The sequence below is a fragment of the Drosophila busckii genome, unplaced genomic scaffold, assembly GCF_011750605.1.
Source record: "Drosophila busckii strain San Diego stock center, stock number 13000-0081.31 unplaced genomic scaffold, ASM1175060v1 hic_scaffold_46, whole genome shotgun sequence".
NCBI lineage: Eukaryota > Metazoa > Arthropoda > Insecta > Diptera > Drosophilidae > Drosophila > Drosophila busckii.
The window spans coordinates 141,976-162,470 of record NW_022872756.1 but is presented as its reverse complement, the minus strand read 5'-3'; the positions used below and the strand labels follow the sequence as shown (position 1 = coordinate 162,470).

At 39.3% G+C, this 20,495-nt stretch overlaps 1 protein-coding gene across 1 annotated transcript; it reads right to left on the bottom strand.

Annotated features, from left to right (window-relative positions):
- Positions 1-14,072: 14,072 nt before the first annotated feature.
- Positions 14,073-19,416, bottom strand: LOC108608346 (CG13991). The gene is given in 2 exon segments (XM_017999693.2): positions 14,073-14,870; positions 14,872-19,416. Coding segments are annotated over 2 exon segments (5,190 nt in total). The 5' UTR covers positions 19,369-19,416; the 3' UTR covers positions 14,073-14,177.
- Between the last annotated feature and the right edge of the window lie 1,079 nt (positions 19,417-20,495).

The window sequence follows — 20,495 nt, the reverse complement described above, 5'->3', positions numbered from 1 at the left end:
AACTTTTTTTTTTGCTTGTCGCTGAAGCTGCAAAACTTTTGCTAGTGTATGGACTTGCATGAAGTGTTGGACAAGTTGTTGTAGTCTTAGGCCTGCTGCGGTTTAAATTTTAAGATGCAGCTTTAATTGTTATCAAGCCTACTTGCCTTATTGCTGTTTACAGTTGAACGCTTGTTCTAAGCAAACAATAACAACAAAACTGCGTTTACCAACACTGTGTGTGTGTTTGTGTGTGTGGCAGGTGTGTGGCGTCTGGTTGCACAATCGATGCCGGGGCATCAAGTTCTAGCAGACTGGAAAGTCTGGTAAGCAGCCGGCGGCGACGACATCCACAGTCCACATGCATGGCTCGTCAACTTAGCTCAAGTCAAGTCACAGTCAGCGCATCAATAATTTTGTGTACAAAGAGGCGGACGCCAAAGGGTCAGGGCAGTAGTCGGCTGTGTGCGTTTCTTGCACACAAAGGCCAGTCAAGCATGCGGGGTAGGGAGGGGAGGGCAGCAACTGCCAATGACGCGTTGCGGTTTATTACCAGTGCCATTGTATACTTTATGGCCGTTGCCAAAGTAAAAGCCGATGATGTGGGGCTAACAGCAAGTGTAGCAAGCAGCAATAGTGCTGGCAAGCCAACTAAGTTGTCGGCAGATTTTATTATAATAAACAATATTTAATTCGATACATTTAATAACATAAAACAAATAAACAAGCATGATTAATATTTGAAGATTTCGCTCACTCTAAATTGTTAGCATACTTTTTAGCGTTTTTATTTTAGCTATTTTCTGCAACAACATTGCTGATGTCGCCGCTTGTGTGTCCATAAATAAATTTGCTCTGCAGGCTCTGGCGTCATTTATGCTGATGTGATAAGAACTATAAGTGCCATTCAGGCTTATATATATATAATGTATACATATGGCATATATATGTGTATACTTAGTATATTTAGAGCTACAGCTGATAGAGTGTGGGCAATATTAAATTAAATTTTGACTAATTGATTGCTTGTTAAAGTTGATTGACTTTTGCTTTATTAAATATGCAACAAGCTAATAGTAAGTGTAGTAGGTCTTATACCTAAAGATAAGTCAAATAATATAATTTAAGCTTTTTTAATTTAGTTGTCTACAAAGCAAAAAAATGTTTTTTGTCGATTTGTGTAATTAATTAATTTAGACTGCCTGCAAAATTAGAGTAACATATTAATACTTGATTAAAGCAATGATACTTATAGTAACAAGCGTTAAAAAAAGTGTCAACAAATCAATAAGACAAATTTATAAATAGCTTTAGCTAAAGTGCATTTGCTGATGATTTCTTTGTTATATTTATAATAAAAAAAGTTTGTGCTGCGTAATTTGCAGATTTATTTAAAATGTTTGCCACGTTGCCTGCGTATAAAGTAGTTATGAGCTGGAGGCAGGCAGGTAATCCCATTCAACAATTGTGACACATTATACAGCGCAACGTCAGCAGAAGAGTGAGAGTGTGAGTGAGGAAGAGGGGCACTCTTGCTTGAGCGATGCCATTGCCTTTTGGCTGGCATTGTGTGCCTGGCTCTGGCTGTAATTGTGAATGAATTTTAATAAAAATCATTTTCATGACGTTACTCTGGGCTGGCAGCTGCTGCTGCTGCTGAAACTTAATGCTCTGACAAATATGTCCTGTGTCCCGAAAGCGTCTGGACGCAGGCGTGTGGCTCGATGCAGGTTTTGAATTACTCAAAGGAAATGAACAGAAATGTAACAACAAAAGTGAATTTCGCAAACAAATTGAAAAGCAAGCAGAAGCGGCATAAAAAAAAGCAAAAGCAAAAGAAAGAAAGAAAGCAAGCAAGACAGGCAGGCAGTAAGATAAAAGCAGACAAGCCCACAACTTAACATACAAACACACAGTCATATATATATTACGCATACGCCTCGTGTTGCGTTCAAATGAAAGCAAGTTAATTTGATTTGGCAAAAATTTTGAATGCGCAAACGTTTTTAGTAGGTGTTTTTTTTTTGTTGGTAATAAGCGCCGTGTTGACTATGTTGACAAGGTGACAAGCAAGTCAAGCGCGGAAATTGAAGTGAAGGCGGGCTGGAAATATTAAACTATATATAGCATATAATTAAAGCTAATATTGCAAGCTATATTATTGAGTCTAATATATAATACACAACTTGTATTTTTTTTCTTAGGCTACAACTGAGTTGACAAGCTAACTGAAAGCTTCAAGCTATTCAAGGCTCTCATGGCAACGCACCAAGGACAACACCGAAACAGTAAAGTACATCAAATGTACATTAGTGCGGTAGTTAACTTATTCATGTACCTGCTACTCAGCTCACACTCGCTGCCTACGTTGTATCACTTTAAGCTAAAAAAAAAAAAAGGAAAAGCAAAAAAAGCAGCAGCAGCAGAATCAAAATGTGAACTGAAATATAATCAGGGTAGCTGGTTGACTGTACCTGCTGCTGCTGCTCCTGCTGCTGTTGCCTGCTTTATAAGCTGACTCCATTTAACTCCTACGCACTCGAGTACTCAACAAGGAACAGTCGGCGCCGGAGTCCTCTGTCAAGTGCTTCCCATCAACGGCGACTTCAATGCTGTCACATTGCGCGTCTCACAAGCAAAAGAAACAGCAACAACAACAACAACAACAAATCTTGTTTTTCAGCTTCGCAGCAACTGCTGCATAGTTGTCTGTCTCTGGCTCTGTTGTTTGGCTTGTCACAAAGTATGAAATAAAATCAAATTCACAACAAAAAAAAAAAAAGGAAAAGGAACTACATTAGCTGCCACTGGCAAAGTTGAGGCTGCTTTAAATGCCGCAGGTGAAAGTCCTTGTTAATTAAAAATTACTGCTTGTGGCTTCGAGTTGTCTTTAATAATATTACTTTTTGTTATTTGGTAATTGAATTTTGGTGAATAAAATGAATTAGTTATTGAATAAACGAAGATCCAGAAAAAGAAGCTATTACTGTTATTTTAACTATAAGAAGCGAATAAATAACAGCAACAGTCCACACAAGAATTAAAAGTAAGAGCGCAAGCTCCTCAGACAGCCAATGCTTGTTATCAAGTAAAAGTTGATTTATTATTTTGAGAGAATTTTAAAATTTATTTTTTTTTGCTGTCACTTCTCATTTGATTCTGCAATTGGCAGCAATATAGCTTTTTATAAATATTTAAATAGTTTTATTTTCACTAGTTATTCATATTGAATAAATATGAGCAAAAGCAGCGTTTAAAATAAAATAAAATATAAATATTGCATACCATCCAAGCTTATCAACTTTATGTGTGTCAAGTACACGTCAGAATTTCAGCAAATGATCTTTGACATGCAAATTATAATCGCATTATCAATTTAGAAATGATCTCTGATTTGAACCTGTGGTAAACCTAATGTCTGCACATAGCATTTTGAATTATAAACTTAATAAATTGGCAAAATGGTAAGTTAATTAATAAAATTAAAATGATAAGAATACTTTCCAAAAATAAAATGAACTTTAAATTTTTAGATCTATATACATGCAATACATTCTGATAAATGTGAATATTTAGCAATAAGAGAATCTCAGTCGCAAATATAGAAAACTTATAATGCTAAAGTCTTCAAAAAAAAAGACACAACAGATTTGATTATATTTTTCATTCTCGTTTCTATGACAAATATTCAGAGAGACGATTATTAATTTGATTTTAGCAAATAAATAAAATTCTATTTTGACAATTAATCAGTGAACATTTTTTGTTAAATATGATTTAAGTGTTTAGAAGCTCAAAATCAATAGAAATAAATAAACACATAAACTATTTGTAAGCTAGTGTAGTAATTATCTTCACTAATTTAAATCTGCTAGGCTTAGTATTTTAATTAAAGCGCTGCTGCAGGATAATCAAATATTCAGTGCATAACAAATCTTAAGTAGCATATGCTACACACACACACACACACACACACACACACACAAGCAGAGAGTATCAGAAGTCAGAAAGTAACATTTACGCGTCTGCGGTTATTTTGCTTAATTTATGTTGTAATTATTTTGTTAGGCACTGTCGACTTCGCCCGCACCGACTCTGAAGAGTTCTTGCCGCTTGTATCGCGGGCGCTATAAATATTTGCTTATAAATGTCTTACACTTTGTTCAAGTGTGCCGCCCCCATACTCTTCTGTGTGTGTGTGTGTGTGTGTGTGTGTTTGGTGGTGTGAAATGTGTGCAAATACACAAAACACTTGCAGGCACACTCACACATTTGCAGTTTGTAATGTTTGTCGTGTTGTTTGCTTGCAAATAAATACAATTCGAAGTGTACTTTATGGTAACGCTTATGTCGTACTAATTAAATGTCACTCATACGCACTGTAAGCCGCCACAACTTACATCGTCTGCCTGCAAGTTGACTGACTTCAAACATTAAATGTATTTTGCCAGCAAACGCCTTTGTTGTTGTTGGCTGTCAACAGTTGTTGTTGTATTTATGGAAAGGGTTGCAATTGACGTGTGAGCAGTCGCTTCAAATGGCATTGAAATGGCTAATTAATAGCCAGAGCAAATTAAAGTCCGAGGCAATATGGAAGAACAATTTTGTTAACAGTTTATGAGCACAAAATTTAATTAAATATTTAAGGCTGCAGCTTCAATTGCAAGCATTAGAAGAATGAAAAGTAACAGATAATGCAATAAGAATCATTTTTTTAATATGCACATAACAAGCAGCGAGCTTTAAACATCAAAATTAATCTATGTACCATATAATAAATTATTATAATAATTATTATTAAGGTTTATTATAATAAAATAAAATTAAACTATTTTTAATACATACATTTTATTATGAAATAACAAGCTGTTGGCTTTAATTGAAATAAATATTTGTTAATAATCAGCCGCAACAGCCGCTTGGACTAAAATAAAAATAAAATATAATCATATTATTTACTTTATCTTAAATCAAAAAACTGTTTTTATTTCGTAATTTATTAAGTTATAAAAATTACAAGTATTGTTGTCTTCAATTAAAATAAATATCAGCCGCTTAGACTAAAATATAAATAAAATATAATCAATTGATTTACTTTTAATTCGTAATTTGTTAAAAATTACAAGTCAAATTGAAATAAATATTCATCATTTATTTTACATATTTTTCAAATGAAAAAAATAAATATTGTAAATGTTTTGGAAAAAGTTTAGGCTCTAGCTTGCCAGTGCAGCCAATTTTGGCATCGAATTTAAGAGAGTGAGCAGCAGCAACTTAAGAGCATCAGCCTGCTCTTAATTTTGGCTAAACATGCGCTCTGCTCACAGCTCAAATGGCAACAATAACAGGTAAGCCATATGGCCAAGTAAACTTAACGAAAGGTGCGTTAGCTCTCTCTCACTCCCCATCCCCCCCTCTCTCTAGCCATGCTGCTGCTCTTTGGCATTAGAGGTTTGTTTGCAATGGCGCGTTGCACAAACATAAAATGCTTAAATTGGCAGCCATAGAGCGGCAAACAAACTTTGTTATGCGCCATTGTAAAGTGCAACAAGCTCACACACACACACACACACACATACACAGTAAATTGAAGCAACTAAGCAAGCGAATTGAATTGACATCAAGTGTAGCATTTTTTTCATTGAACAAATTAATGCGTTTGGCATTTGTTTTTGCTTTGAAATGTTAAATTAAGTTTACTGTGCTATTAATTTTTAAGCCAGTATAATTTTGTTTCTCGTTTGGCCAAAGTCAATGAAGGGCATGCATAAAATTATTTGTGGATTTATAATTTTAATTAGTTTCTGCACTGCAAGCTGCACTGATTGCAGTTAGCAGGCTCAAAGTATTTACATATTTTACAAAGCACACACACACACACACATAGAGAGACATATGCTTAGTGCAAACAGAGAGTGAGTGAGAGAGAGTGAGAGAGATAGAGAGAAATTTGCATAAAATTGTGGCCTGGCTGTTTGGTTGGGTTTGTCAATCTGTTAACCATAAGTGGCATTAACCATAAAGCACTTAAATTATTGTATACACATTCACAAATCGCTCATACGCCTCATAGCCCATGAAACAGACAAACTATTTGCTACCGCTGTGTGTGTGTGCGTCTGTTTGTGTGTGTGAGCATCATATCAAGTGCAGCTGGCAAACTATTATACGTTTTAATTATTATTTGCACTGTGGGCAGCAGAGCGCACTGAAAATTGCATAAAAGCTGCATTTAAAAAAATTTGTTTTTGCACCACTGTGCACTGTTTGGCAACACTGTGTGCGTTTATGTAATAAAATAAAATACTTCACTTTAATGAATTAAATGCAACTGACTGCGAGTGCGTGAATCGTTTGCTCTGTGTGTGTGTGTGTGTGTTGATTAAAAATCACGTATACGCCACACTGCACAATGCATTGAATTTTTCACATATTTTGTACTTAAACATACTTTTTTTATTTTTACGTGCATATGTATTGAATGAAGCGCACTTAATAAGTGAAAATGCGCGTGGCATATTAAAAGTGACATATTTAACAAATAGCTTGTAAAAAGTCGCATCAGTACGGCAATATGAATATGACAGGCCTCACACACACAAACAACACCACAAAACAGAAAATTATGGCACTTTATAAACAACAAAAAAAAAGCAAGTAAAAGTGGGTTGTGCGCTGCTTTTTTGGGGGGCAGCTTGTGCTTTTGCCATTCGCATTAATTATGAACAAATTAATTAAATTAATTACTCATGCATATGGGCGACTGCATACACTTTTGTGTGGTTAATATAAATATTTACGCTGCCCGCCGCTGCCCCCATAGAGCATAGCAAAATAACTGTGTAAAGCCCTTTGACGCGGCCAGCGCCACTCACTCGACCTGGCAAACAATTCAATATTTGGTTTAAGTTTTAAGGCAGTCAAATGATAAATTAAAATTAAAGCCAACACTCAATTAGCTGCCAATTGTCACCACAAACAAATCCCAAGCAATTTGCAAGTCTGTTTGGTTAGCCCACAAAAATTGCAACTTAAAAATCAACTCAAGTGGTCAGCATGCGAAACGGAAGCGAGAGCGAACGGCGCTTAACCACATTTAAATACAACAACAAATAAAATATGCAGACAGCTACAGTGGGGCATGAATTACGCTGCCAAAACAACAACAATAATGATAAAAGGCAGGCACAGAACATGCCAAAGGACAACTACAATGAGATGCCAGCAAACAAAGGCGAACGGCGACGGCAGCAGCAGCAGCAGCAGCAGCAGCATCAAATACTACAAGCAATTTAACATTATTTTAATGCCATGGCTCTGTGCTCTGTCCTTTGTCTCACAGCCAAGCCAAACACCCACCACCCACCACCCACTTGTGTGCCAGCTCTGGCTTGGCGTATTTACATGCGTGTTTATCTGCCATGTAAGTAGTGTGTATAAAATAGAGCGACAGTTATCTATGGGGCACCGCCTGTTGCGACAAAAGGCGAAAGAGAGTGCGAGAGAGTGAGAGTAGTTGACAAAAGAGAAAGCACGCGCTTTCCCCGGTTCGCTTGTGTAATAGTGTGCAAATGTGTTTGTCATTTGTCTTTTTAACACCCCATCCAGCCTTCCAGCTGCGTATACGTAATACGTGTGCTGCTGTTGCTGCTCGAGCATCTCAAGCTGGCTGCTGCCAACCCGCTGCGCCTACGACATTTTGACTTCCGGCGGAAGTGCGCATTAAAATTGCCATTAGACCAGCGTCAGCCAGCAGCAGCAGCTTGGACCTTTTCACTTATTCTGCTTCTTCTTTTTCGTTTTTATTTTGGCAACTGCCTAAACAATAGGCTCGTAATTTGCTTGTCTTCAGCCCCAACAGTCTTAAGATAGATATGGCAATTGTCTTTTAAGCTTATTTTTGAGTGTGAGAACTTAACGCAGCAAGTTTCAAAAATTAAAGATAAAAATGTTTGTTATATGAAATTATTATTAATTTATACGTAAGTAGTGTGATATTATAAAAGAAAATTTTAAATAAGAAAAAATTTATTTTATATTTATTTATTTATAAATCACATACTACTAAAAGAAATATCCCATTTTTGATTTAATTTATGTTTTAAGAGTAATAATGAATTAATTTATTCATTTTACAACTTGCTTTGCTGCGATTCGTTGCTGAATTTTCTCTGTAAAAAAAAAAAATAATAAGATTATTACAATTTTATAAGTTTTAAAATTATAAATATTTGTAGGAATACGTTCTCTATTAAATGAGTTAGCAATTTTGTATACTGTGACATTTATTTTCGCTATCTCTGTATATAAATATTTATTGATTTTTAAATTATACGTTATGTTTTGTGTTCACCTGTTTTTTTCAAATTTTAATATAAAAAGTAATATACAAATTAGTTAAATTTAATATACAAATATGCTGAGCGTTTACTATTTTGAGTAATTTTATTTTTTTTGTTATTTTCTATGCACCGAAGTGCGCAAGTATTTCACGCTCGAAGTAACTGGCATAATTTGCTATACTAATTTCAACTTTTTACCTATGCTCGCTGGCCTGGCACCCTCTGCCATTGCAACGCCATTGTAATTTATCAGCCATAGAAACTTTTCGCTTAGCAAGACCACAAAGCACACCAAATTTTTAACGCTCAACTACTATGACCACAAAAAAAAAAAATTGAACAAGCCGCAGCTCAGCTGAACTCTCATAATTACTCGGCCAATCAAGTTGAACATGTTTGAATAAACGCACGTTGCCCTGCAGTACGGCTGGTAGTGTTTTCACCAATAAAAAGTAAGCAATGATTTCATTAACATTAAGTATTGTCGAGTTTTAACTCAAGTAGAGGGGATTGTCATATTTGAATTGCTATTGTTATTGATTTAGAATAAGCAGCAAAGCAAAAGTATTGGTGAATATTTATTGGTGATTGGTATTACCGATATTCCAATGCCAAAACACACAAATGTTTTGTTTGAAGTGTAACTGGTTTCGGTGAATATTTATTGGTTCAGCAACGCTAAGTATTGTAGAATTTTCTTCAAATATTTAAATTGCTAAACATTGTTTTAGAATAAGAAGCGAAGCAAAATTATTAGTAAATATTTATTGGTGATTGTTTATGTACACCAATGTTTAGTGGGGGTGTTAATCAAATTACCGTACTCTAGGGTAGCTACAATTTCTAGCAGCGACCCCCAAGAAAATAATAAAAAACAAAAAAATAGAATTAATATTGCGCTGGCCAAATTAATTGAAACTTTATTTGGATTATGAAATTAGCACACGGCCAGTGCACGGGCGTATTTCAGCATTAAGCGGTTTTTAATTAGGTTTGCTTCGGTTTTTTTTTGTTGTTGGTATTTTTTGTTTGAGGCTTTTGAAGTTTGCTTGGTGGGGGTGGGGGGCTAAATGTTGAAAGTTGGCGCCATAATTTGACGCCAGTTTTTTAATTGTGTGGAAAATTTGTTGGCAAGCATTTGGCAAACTGGAAAAATTGAAATATGCAATTAAACTTTGGAGCGCCGTGGCAAAAGTATGCAGAGCTGAGCGGAAAACTTCTGGCATATGCCAAAATGCCATTTACGGGCAAATCAGGCACGAAATGTAAATGAAAATTGACAGTTGAGTGACTGAAGACGGCCAGAGGGGGAGGGGGGTAGTGAAGTTGAGGTAAAAGTTTTTGGCCTAACAAAAATTACATATGAAATTTGATTGACTGACTCAATGAGTAAATGGCTAAAACCACTGACAGATTAAGGCAATCGAAGATAAACAAAACACAGGCAGAGAGACAAGGAGCGAACAAGAGATAGAGAGAGAAAGAGAGAGAGAGAAAGTTTCATTCATTTCATGTGCTGGCGACTGCTGCCAGGACTCATGAAAATTGACAATCAAATTGCAAATAGCTTTATCTTGTAGTTTGTTTATTTATTTATATCATTTTGTACACTTCCTGCGCGTGGGCCACAATGCAATGAGTAGTCCCAGTCTCTCTCTCTCTCTTGAGAGTGTGTTTGTGTCTGTGTGTGTGTGTTTCTGTGCCTGTTATCCTTGGCTTATGTTTTCAATTAAATTTCCATACAATTTTCATGACATGATGAACTACCTAGCAACTCTGCCTGGACTCAACACGCTGCGCTGTCAGTCGCTACCTCTCGCTCACACACACACTCGCTGTCTCTAAATCTCTGTATTTCTGTGTGTGTGTGTGCGTCCGTCAGTCAATTCATTTAATAACAAACGCACACACAGGCCAGCCAACCAGCCAGCCAGCAAGATAGACAGACATACAATGGGCTACATAAAAATCTCTGGAGCTCTTGCTCTGCATAAATCAAGAGCCAAATATATTATTTTATTTTATTTCATTTCATTTTCGGCTCTCTTGCATATAAAAATCCAAGCACATTTCATTTTGCTGCCACGTTGCATAAACTGTAAATGAAACAGTTTTAGTTTATCTAACTGGCACAGCAAACGAGTTTGCAGTTTTATAATACTTATAAAACAATTCTCTCTTTTTAGAAATTTTATTTTGCCTTGGCAAACCACATACAAATGACTTGGTTACCAGTTTACCAGGTGAGCTGCCCATGTCAGTTCAATCATATGTTTTTGTTTATGACAGCGCTCCGAGCATGATTTATCATTATATGACTGACTCACACACACACAGACACACACAAACACACACATATACAAATTGGCGCCGCATGTTATGCAACATAAGTATATGTTCAATATATAATAACATAAAATATGATGTTCTGTCATATAAATAAAACAGCAGCAGCAGAAAATGTTGCAAATGTTGTTCCCAACACACATGTCAAGCAAAAATGTTGCGCAAACATACAAAACATATACATAACATATATATGCTATATATAGTACTTGTGTTATGTACGGCCAGGTATGGTATATAAAATAATTATATGATACGCTGGCTGCCAAATGTAACTGACATTTTGTTTCTGCTTCATATATCATTTGCTTAGAGAGCTCTTGGCCAACGCTTTAAATATTTAGGCAATCACGTTTATTTCTTTTACTTATTTATTAATGTCGACAATCAAGACAGCCATAAGAATTTACAAGTTGTACTCTAGACAAATTAAATACAAATATTTAAGCAGCGAAAAAATGTAATTTATAAAATTAAGTTTAATTCCAAGAAACAACATTGGTTGCCTCAAACCAATTAAAAAAAGTAAATGAAATGCTTTCAAATGCTTTGAAAACAGTAAAGTTTAAATTATATTGATGTCTGCCTGGGTTTATGACTGGAGGATGTCTGCATTAGATAATTACATAATGATTTTACTCTGATTTTATATGTTCTTCTTTTATTTTATAATAATATAAATATATACGCATTTTGCTGGCTCAGTAGAAAATTCTACACAAAATTATGTCTTATACTTATAAAAAATGTTTGTAAATATTAAAAAAAATCTTTCTCAGTTTTTTCTATGATAACAATGCGTATTATTGATTAGCTTTAAGCACTGTCACTTCCATTAATAGTCATTGTCAGCGCTAAAAAACTTAATTAGTTGCAAAGCTATAATTTGACATTAGTTGTCATGTAGGTATTAATTAAGAAAAGTGCTGCGACGCAAATGAATTGTGACATGAAAAGCGAACATTGTAAAGTGATATTAAAAAAGAAATATATACATATATATATTGAGAACTGGCGCGTTGTCAATTAAAATTGTAACAAAATGAATTAAATTTTCAATTCCAACAGTCAGCGCCAGCAGCGGCAGCAGCAGCCAAAAGGCAAACATACAAGTGCTGACCATTGAGCTGAGCCAAGGCGCACCCATGGGGTGGGGGGCGAGACAAGGAGGGGTGTCTCAGTCGGCAGCATCAATGGTCGAAGTGCGCGTTTATTGAATGAAATTAGTCTGCAAATAGTTAGTGTAGCATAAGCCAGGGCGCATTGGCCTGGTCAACGAGCCGTGAGCCTAATGTAAGTGCCTTTGGCTCACACACACACACAGACACAAACATATATATATATATATATATATATTCTGAGTATTTTTTTGTAGCCGCACCACGTCCGTCTCCATGGCAGAGTTGTCGTCAGCATTGAAATCGTCCATTAGCTAAGCAGATTAATTGCTAAAAGGTATTTAATTCGTGATGCTTTTATATTTCAGCGAGCTTCGCTATATTCAGCTCTCTATTTGGCCGTCTGTCTCTCTCTCTCCCTCTTCGCTATAGCTAGACGCATATTACTCCTGCCTTTTTATTTTATTTCTCAATTTATTTTTTCTTCTTTTTGTGCTTTGCTTTTTGATGGCAGCTTGTTGTAGCTTGCTTGGAAATATGGCGTTAAGTATTTTTTACGCTGGTTTCTTTTTTGCTTTACTTTTTAATGCTTCATTAGCTACTAATGGAAATTGTGTGACGTTGCGAAAATAAATATTCGGTGGGGGGAGCCTTTGTAGTCGGTGCGATATGAAAGGCATAAAAAAATAATATACAAGTGTCATGTTGACAACCGATATACTAAGAAAAAAGGTAAGCAAAAATTCAAAGATTATGTTTTATAAATTACACTGGCAAACAAAAGTTAATAGACAATTATAATCAAGTTGAAATTATTAAGTTTGCAATTTTAGTCAAGCAACAAATTGCATTTAACGTAAGTTATTTAATTCAAATATTTCTATTTAAAAACTTTTAGCTTACATTTTTATAAAAACTTAGGCGTTTGTCTTTAATATTTAGCTTAAATTTTTGTTTGATGTTTAATAACAAACTGAAAACTTAATTTAAATGTAATATTTCTAAGAAAAATATTTATCTTAAATACTGTAGAGTATCAAATATTTTTCTTATAATTTTGTACTTTTTTAATTCAGCAGCTCTTTGCACATCTTAGTAAAATTTAATTTTAAAACTTGCGACTTAATTTAATTTAGTTTATTATTTAATTTATAAGCTAAATAAAGTCTAATACATTAAACAATAAATAATGATTAATGTTTAAGGTTTTTAGAATATTTAATAAGATAATTTTGTATTTTTTTTTTAATTCAGCTGCTCTTTGCACATCTTAGTAAACTTTTATTTTGAAACTCGTTCAGCGCTCAGTGCTGTTTTTAAAGTGGTCTTGCTTAAGTGAACGCGATATAAAATTCAACTATAAAATGCAGCAGCAAATAATTTCTTGAAACTTGTGTGATTTATGTGCAAATATAGTACAAAAGCATCGCAAGTTTTGCGCTATAAAAAGTAGCGCAAAGCAAGCGTAAAGCGCTGCAGGCGTAACAGAGATAGCAACAGACTGAACTGTGGGCAATACGAGTGGCAATGAAGTAGGACACACTTACTACACACACAAACACACACACAGGGACATAGACAGGTAGAAAATGAAAATTGCCAATGCAGCTGCTGCCAAGTCAAATAGAGCTGCTGCAACAACAAGAAGAAGACGACGGCGACGACGACGACGACGATGCCAAAAGCTGGACAAGAAAGGCTTAGGAGTGAGTGCAGCATTAAGCGACAGCTGCGTCAGTGAAAGCTGCGCCAACAGAATTTCAAAACTTATTGTAGCATAACAGCTAAAAAAAAAATACATAAAATAAATGCCAAAATAAAACTACACAGCATAACGAAGCTAAAAAGAGTTCAATGTAAATATATAAGCTGACTTATGAACACTGATATTGGCAACAGGGAAATATAAAAATATATTTAACCAAATGTTTTTATTTTTAACAAACACATAAATACTACAAAATTCATTTCAGCAAGTTTAAATAGTATTTTTTTTAATTTTAGTTTCTCGACAATTAATTTCAAATTTATTACAAATAAAATCGCACACATTTTTAGCTACAGAAACTATTTTGCTTTGATATAAATATATATATAAGAACGTATAATTTTGTATATATTTCTAAGCCAATAATTTATAAATGCAATTTATCAACATAACTATTTAAATTGCAATTAAATTTTTGCAATTTACTTTCAAAAAATAATTATTATATTAAAAAATATGAAAATATTTTGTGTAATATTTATGTCAAAGCAAATTAATTTTTGTGTATAATAGATAAAATTGAATTTAAATTTAGTGGCCTAAGGCACGTGCGATTTTATTTGTAACTAATTATGAAATTGTTTGTCGATGAACTAAAATTGTCGGAAATTATTGTTAGCGTTCTTAATTAACATTTTCATACATTTTGGGATTACGCTGAATATTCTCCTCCATGACCTTGCGGTGCTGTTGCTCCCAGTGCTCGACTTTTTGCAGAACATCGGGTATGATCTCGCGTATTTGAAAGCGATTAATTTCCGGACCGTCGCGCGACTCAACATTCGTTTTGAAATTGTAGTTGGGTGTGTAGCCATTGATCTTGAGGAAATGATCGAAATAGAAGGGCACTATTTGGTCCTGGAGGTTGTCTAAAACGAGCACCGAGTCCTGGGCAAAGTCATCGGGCACTTCGCCGCTCTCGGAGAAGGCGCGTATGAAGTTGCGCGTGTTCTCCGAAATCTGCACTGGCGGCTTGACCTGCTTGATGATGCGCTTCTTGAGATAGAGCCGCTGCAGCGGACCCACACGCTTCGGTTTCTTATAGGGCGGCTCGAGATTGCGTCGCACCTTTTTCATTTCCATGTCAATGCGTCGCTCCACTTGGTAGGCCTGGAACGATAGCTTCTCATAGTAGCGTCGACGCTTGCGCAGCGTGGCCTCCAATTCGCGCACTTTTTCTATATCCATAAGCTCAAATTTGCTCAAGATCTCCAGCACGACATTACTAATGTGGGCAACCATATCGGAGGCATTGGGTATGGTATCACTGGAGCCTTGAACAGTAGTTGGAACGACACGCCGCCAGACCTCGGCAAGGTATAGCGCGATGCTTATTAAACTCCTCGTCGTTGAACGACGCCTCAATGGGCTTGTCCAGATAGAACATTACGCGCGCCTCCATTTCGATTGCACGATCCTCCATGAAGAACTTCTTGGCCGACTTGCGTGCCACATATTCCTGCTTCTCCTTCAGATCGTTGGCACACCAGTCCACGAAGGTCTCCAGTCGACCCTGCAGCTCCGTGTGTACGGACAGCGTGTAGTGCATCTCGAGCAGCAGCATAAAGGTTTTGCTCTTTAGATTCTCAATGCCTTGCAGAAAGTGCTGGGCACTGGGGAAAACCTGCAGCACCGGATGCAAATTCCGCAGATACACATTATAGTAGAAATCTCGTATGGCCCAGGCGTCGTCCTTGTCACGCACGCGTATGTTCACTATAGTGCGCTTGGCAATCGATTTATCGTAGGCCTCCAGTTCGTACTCGACTTCGACATCTTCGGCCTCGGCTTGCGGCTTTTCTTCGTTTTCCTTGCCGCGTCGCTCCACCGGCACCAGATGTATCCAGTCGTTCTCATCGCGCCATTCCTCCTCGCCCAGCAGATAGTGAAAGTTCTGCAGCATGACGCAGCGTATCCAATGTCCTTCGATAAACACAATGTCCATGTTGAGCATCATGAGCTCGCGTTCGAGTTCGCGAAATTCCTGCTTCATTTTATCGGTGATTTCGTAGTAGGTCTTCACTTGATACACTTGCGTCATGGCAGCATTGTATTCCTTTTTCTCCCACTTGGCAAAGAGTCCCTCGTACAGCAGCTGGGTGTTCTTCATATCCTGCCAGTGACGCTCGTTGAGCGTATCATAAATCTTATTGCGCACTACTTGTCCCTGGATCAGCAGCGATTCGTACTTCAGCCGCATGGCGACCTTGATCAGCTCCACTCCGGTCTTGAAATTGAATGCCTTAATGGTAGCGCGACTTCTGAGCTCATCTATGTAGTTTTCATCCAAATCGGTTATGACCGAGCCATAGTATTTGTTAGGACCGGGACCCATGAGGGTCTTGCGCACATCCGGCACAGGCACCTCCAGACGCAGACGTAAACCATTGCGCAGACGTGAGCTGAAGGTAAAGAACGCATCCTTGGGTCCCAGCAGCGCTGCCTGTTCCTTGTGCTGTCCACTGAATGGCAGCATGCGATATGGATTCGCTTCCTCCGCATCCACATCGATAACCTCCGCCTGGAAGCGCGAGCGACGCATTTCATCAAACGGCACCAGGGGTTTGCGTATATAGTCTAACGGAATTTTGGTATCACCTTCGATGAGCAGAAAGCTGCCGCTGTCATTGGACAAATTAGTGCATTCGGAGCTGCTCAGCGAGCTGAGGCAGCCCTCAATGCTCTTCAGGTCATGCTCCAGCTCATCGACAATCTCATTGCGATCCACCAGCAATCGCTCCTCGCCGGGCTCCATGTCCTTGGTTTCATAGATGGCCTCGCGTGTTTCGCGCAAAAACTCCAAGTACTGTCGCCGTCCCGGAAAGTCCAGTAGATTGAGCTCCTCGGGATCGCGTGAGTGAAAGACAAAGTCATAGGGCTGACATAAGTCTTGGACCACCACCTTGGCTGCATCCTTGCCGTCGGTGCGCGTGGCAGCCATGTGATTGGCTATCATGGCATCAAAGTCGTATTGGGGTAGGGTAAGCTCATCCTCGAGATGCTCCCGGCAAGGCGGCTTGGCCTGTATGAAATTAACAATGGGCTGCTTTTCGGGCACCTCATGCACCGTAATCTCGGGCTGTACCGTCTTCGTTTGGTAGTGCACATGGACATTTTTGACCTGCGTGGGATCCCAGTGATCATGATGATGACGTGCCTCCAGCTTATCCGTATACGGACGTCGTGTGGTGCGCACATTGCTGAACTTTATTTGGTCCGGCATAATCTTCTCCAGCATGGGCACACCCGACTGCTGTATGGCATCATTGAAGAGAGCCGACGGCACACGCTCCGCATCATAGTCGCGCTTGCGTCTTGGATGAATGACGAGAGTCTTTTCGCGAAATTCTGGCGCCGGCATGTTGCCACGCTTGGCCAGCGGCACTTTGTCCTCGCCGCCGCTCATGCGCTCAAGCTGCTCATCCAGTTCGCTGGACCTGTCTGGCATATTGATCGCTTCTTGCGGCGGCACCCAGTCCAAATCGATGGGTTTCTCCTTGGCATAGCAGAGCGACATTTCGCGCAGCTGCTTGGCTTCGACGCAAGGCAGTCCGAGCAGCTGCATGCGGCGCAGCTTTTGCTTCTGCGCCTTGGCCTTGGCTACTTTATTCTTGAGCGCCAGATACTCTACAGTGGTTTCCACATTGGTCGTATCCAGCTCCATGTCATCGATTTCAGGCGCATCTGGCACTATAATCTTCTCTGGGAAAACATAGCGTATAAGATTGAACTTCTTGACATTGTAGCGCAGCTTGGGCTTGACCAGCTTCAGATTCTTGCGCAGCACACGATGATAATGCTGACCCAGCGGCTTGTTGATGAAGTCCTTGACGCCAGACTTATGCTCGTGATGTTTGTTGAACAGCATTTGCTGTGGTGGAAATAGATCTAGCGTTGGATCATCCGGATCGATGAGTTTGATAATGCCGCGCTCCACATCCAGCTTGATGGGTTCCTTGCGTGGTGCCAGCTGATTGAGCCACTCATCGCGCGTTGGACAGCCCTTGATGGTGCGTTGACCCTGCATAATCTGATGGCGATGCAGCTTGCCGCGCAGCCCGTCACCATGTTTGAAGTGAAAGCCGCGCAGCTGAAAGTGATCACCTATCTTGCCCACTTTGAGATAATCCTCATCGTCGCTACTCTGCTCGCTGGGCGTGGAGCCAACGCTGCCTTCAATGCTTTCCTCGCAGCGCAACATTTGCGCCGCATCCGGCAGCTGCTTCTGCTTGCCCGTGCGCTCCAGAAAGAACTCCTGCGTCACCTTGGCGGCATCCCGACGCACACAATTCTGCTTGTGCATTTTGCGCTTCAGTCGCTCCGTTTCCGTCAGCGTCTTGGGGAAGAACTTGCGCTTTCTTATAACTGGCGGTATATACTCGAATTTGCGAAAACTGCGTTCAATGTCATCATCGATCTTGGCCACATCCTCCAGCAGATCTTGCTCCGCTACAGTGCGCGCTTCAATCTCTTTGATTGCTGCCTGCTCCTGCTGGCGCTGCTGCTCCAGCTGTATGCCGCGCTGCTTCTTGCGCAAATAGATGTCCTTGTAGCGTGAGGTGCGACGACTTTGCTCAAACTGTATCTTGTCCACATTGGCGGGCTTGTCCTGGCTGCGAAACAGTTCCGCTAGTTTCTCTGGCTTCGGCGGCGGCTCAATGCGCGGCGGCTGATCCTTGATGCTGGTATTGAATATAGCGGGTATGGCCAGTCGCTCCGCCTGCAGTTCGGCCTCCACATTTTCCTTGGTGTCGCGCATGGCGCGTCGGCGCGTCATGTAGCGCAGCACGCGCCAATAGGTCTGCTGGTTCTGCTGCTCCTGCTCGTCCTTCTCGTAGGTGTTCTTGTAGTCCATGCCTTGAAAGTCCAGATTGACGGGATTCTCCAGATCGATGACCTCGCAAATGTGCGAATCGCTGGACTCGGAGCCCGTGCTGGCGCAGACATTCTCGCCATGCTTTACCATCTTGCTAATCAGTCGCTGCTGCTGTTGAGCATTCAGCGCTTTGTGCCGCAGCGCTGCAGGATTAACGAGGCAGTGCGTCTTGCGCGGATCCTGCGTTAGAAAGAACTTTTGACGCGCCGGCGATAGCTTGGCCAGCTTCTGATAGTTCTCCGGACAGCGTCCAATATGTGAGCGAGGTGCACCCACCACATAGCTTGCCTCGCATGGCTTCTGCCACTGTTTCCCATGAAAGTGACGCGAGCCGTCCGAGCGTTCATGCTGTGAGTCCACCATTTCCTGTGAATGCACGCCATGTGGTCGCTGGCCCAAGGTAGGTCTGCTCTGCTCTCGAGCCATCACCACCTCTGTGCCTGGTATGCTGGGTGAGGTGCAGCTCTTGGCACGCATATTCACCGTTAGCACTGCATCGCGGAAATGCGAATTGCTGGAGCTGGCAAAGTCATGTCCGGTGCGCTTCTGCACCAACAGCTGGCCGCACTCATCGCGCTTGTCCAGCTCAGTGCGACGTATGTTGGCATCCGGAAATTCCAGCGTTTGCACCGTCAGCTGCGCATTGGAGTCGCGCACTGAGAAATCAATGTTCTTGAACTTGGCTATGGCCGCCTCGCGTTTCGTTTGCCTATGCGCCCTATTGCGGCTTGGACACCTGGCCTTGCTCCAGGGCTCTTGCTCATTGGTTCGTATCACACGCTTCTTGGCTGGCACCTTAGGAGCAGTCTTTCCTATGACCGTCTGGCTGTCTTCCAAGAGCTGCGTCGAGCGCGCCGTGGTGCGGCGACTGTCGTTCGCCACGCCATAGACTCCCGATATCTTGGGCAGAGTGTTGAGCTGGGAGCGTGTTGGCGGCATTTCAAAGCCGCTGCTTAGCTAAATAAAATATACTATGGACTTTTGTTTAATGTTCAATTAGTAAATGAAATCTTTGTTAGCTTTATTAGAAATATAAATTCAAATCTGAACATTTTTACGCAGCTTTGTTGTTGGCTAAAAGTTAATGTTCAATATATACAATATATTCATCAAAAATATACTGAAATAAAATAAATAGCTGGGTGCTGTGGTACGTAAACTTTTATTTAGTATTTAAAAAATCAAGACACTTGCAAAAATCTAACACCAAAACTTTGTCAATTTAAATTATTATTTAATTCTGCGGGTAACAAGCTTAAACATATTTATAATATTTATGTATATCATAGGTAGCTGCACATCAAAATAATAAAAAAGGATCTACAACTGTGGTAAGCTCAATTGGTCAAATGAGCTCAACAGATTAATTGCAAATAAATTATCTATTATTATTATTCCGAGAGCTCGTTCAGTGCCTGTTCAATTGTCAACAGTCCAAACACAAATGACCAACCGCGCTTGCTGCTCTATTCGCTAGCCCCCCCACACACACACATATTGCTCACAGTGCAAAAATCGAGAGAGCGAGTGCGCAAGCTAATCAGAGACCGTGGGCGACAGCCAATCATCAGTCAGCCTCCGTGTTTACAAGCGAGAATGAAACGAGAGCAGCGCTGCTTTCGCTCGATCGCTGTTCGCTGCTGCGAATGAAACGAGAAGCTGCGCTGCTTTTGCTCGTTTGCTCTTCGTTGCTGCGAATGAAACGAGAGCAGCGCTGATTTCGCTCCATCGCTTTTCGCTGCCTGCGTTGAATAATAAAATTAATTTTTTGTTTTATTCTAAACCAAAAATGGTTTATAAAAATAGAATATGCATAAATTGCATTTTATTTTTGCAATCAATAGAGCTTTCAGATTTAATTTCAAAACAAATAGTGTATTAAAAATGAAGCTTATCAAGCTTTAATTCCAAAATTTATAATAAAAAAATATAAAGAGCTCTGAAGTAAAATATAAATATATTTAAAAGCTGATATTATTGGAAATTACACATCTGCAAATTGATAAGCTAAGAATTTTTTAATTTTTAAGCAAAACTTATTTATTTACACAAAATTATTGCTGATC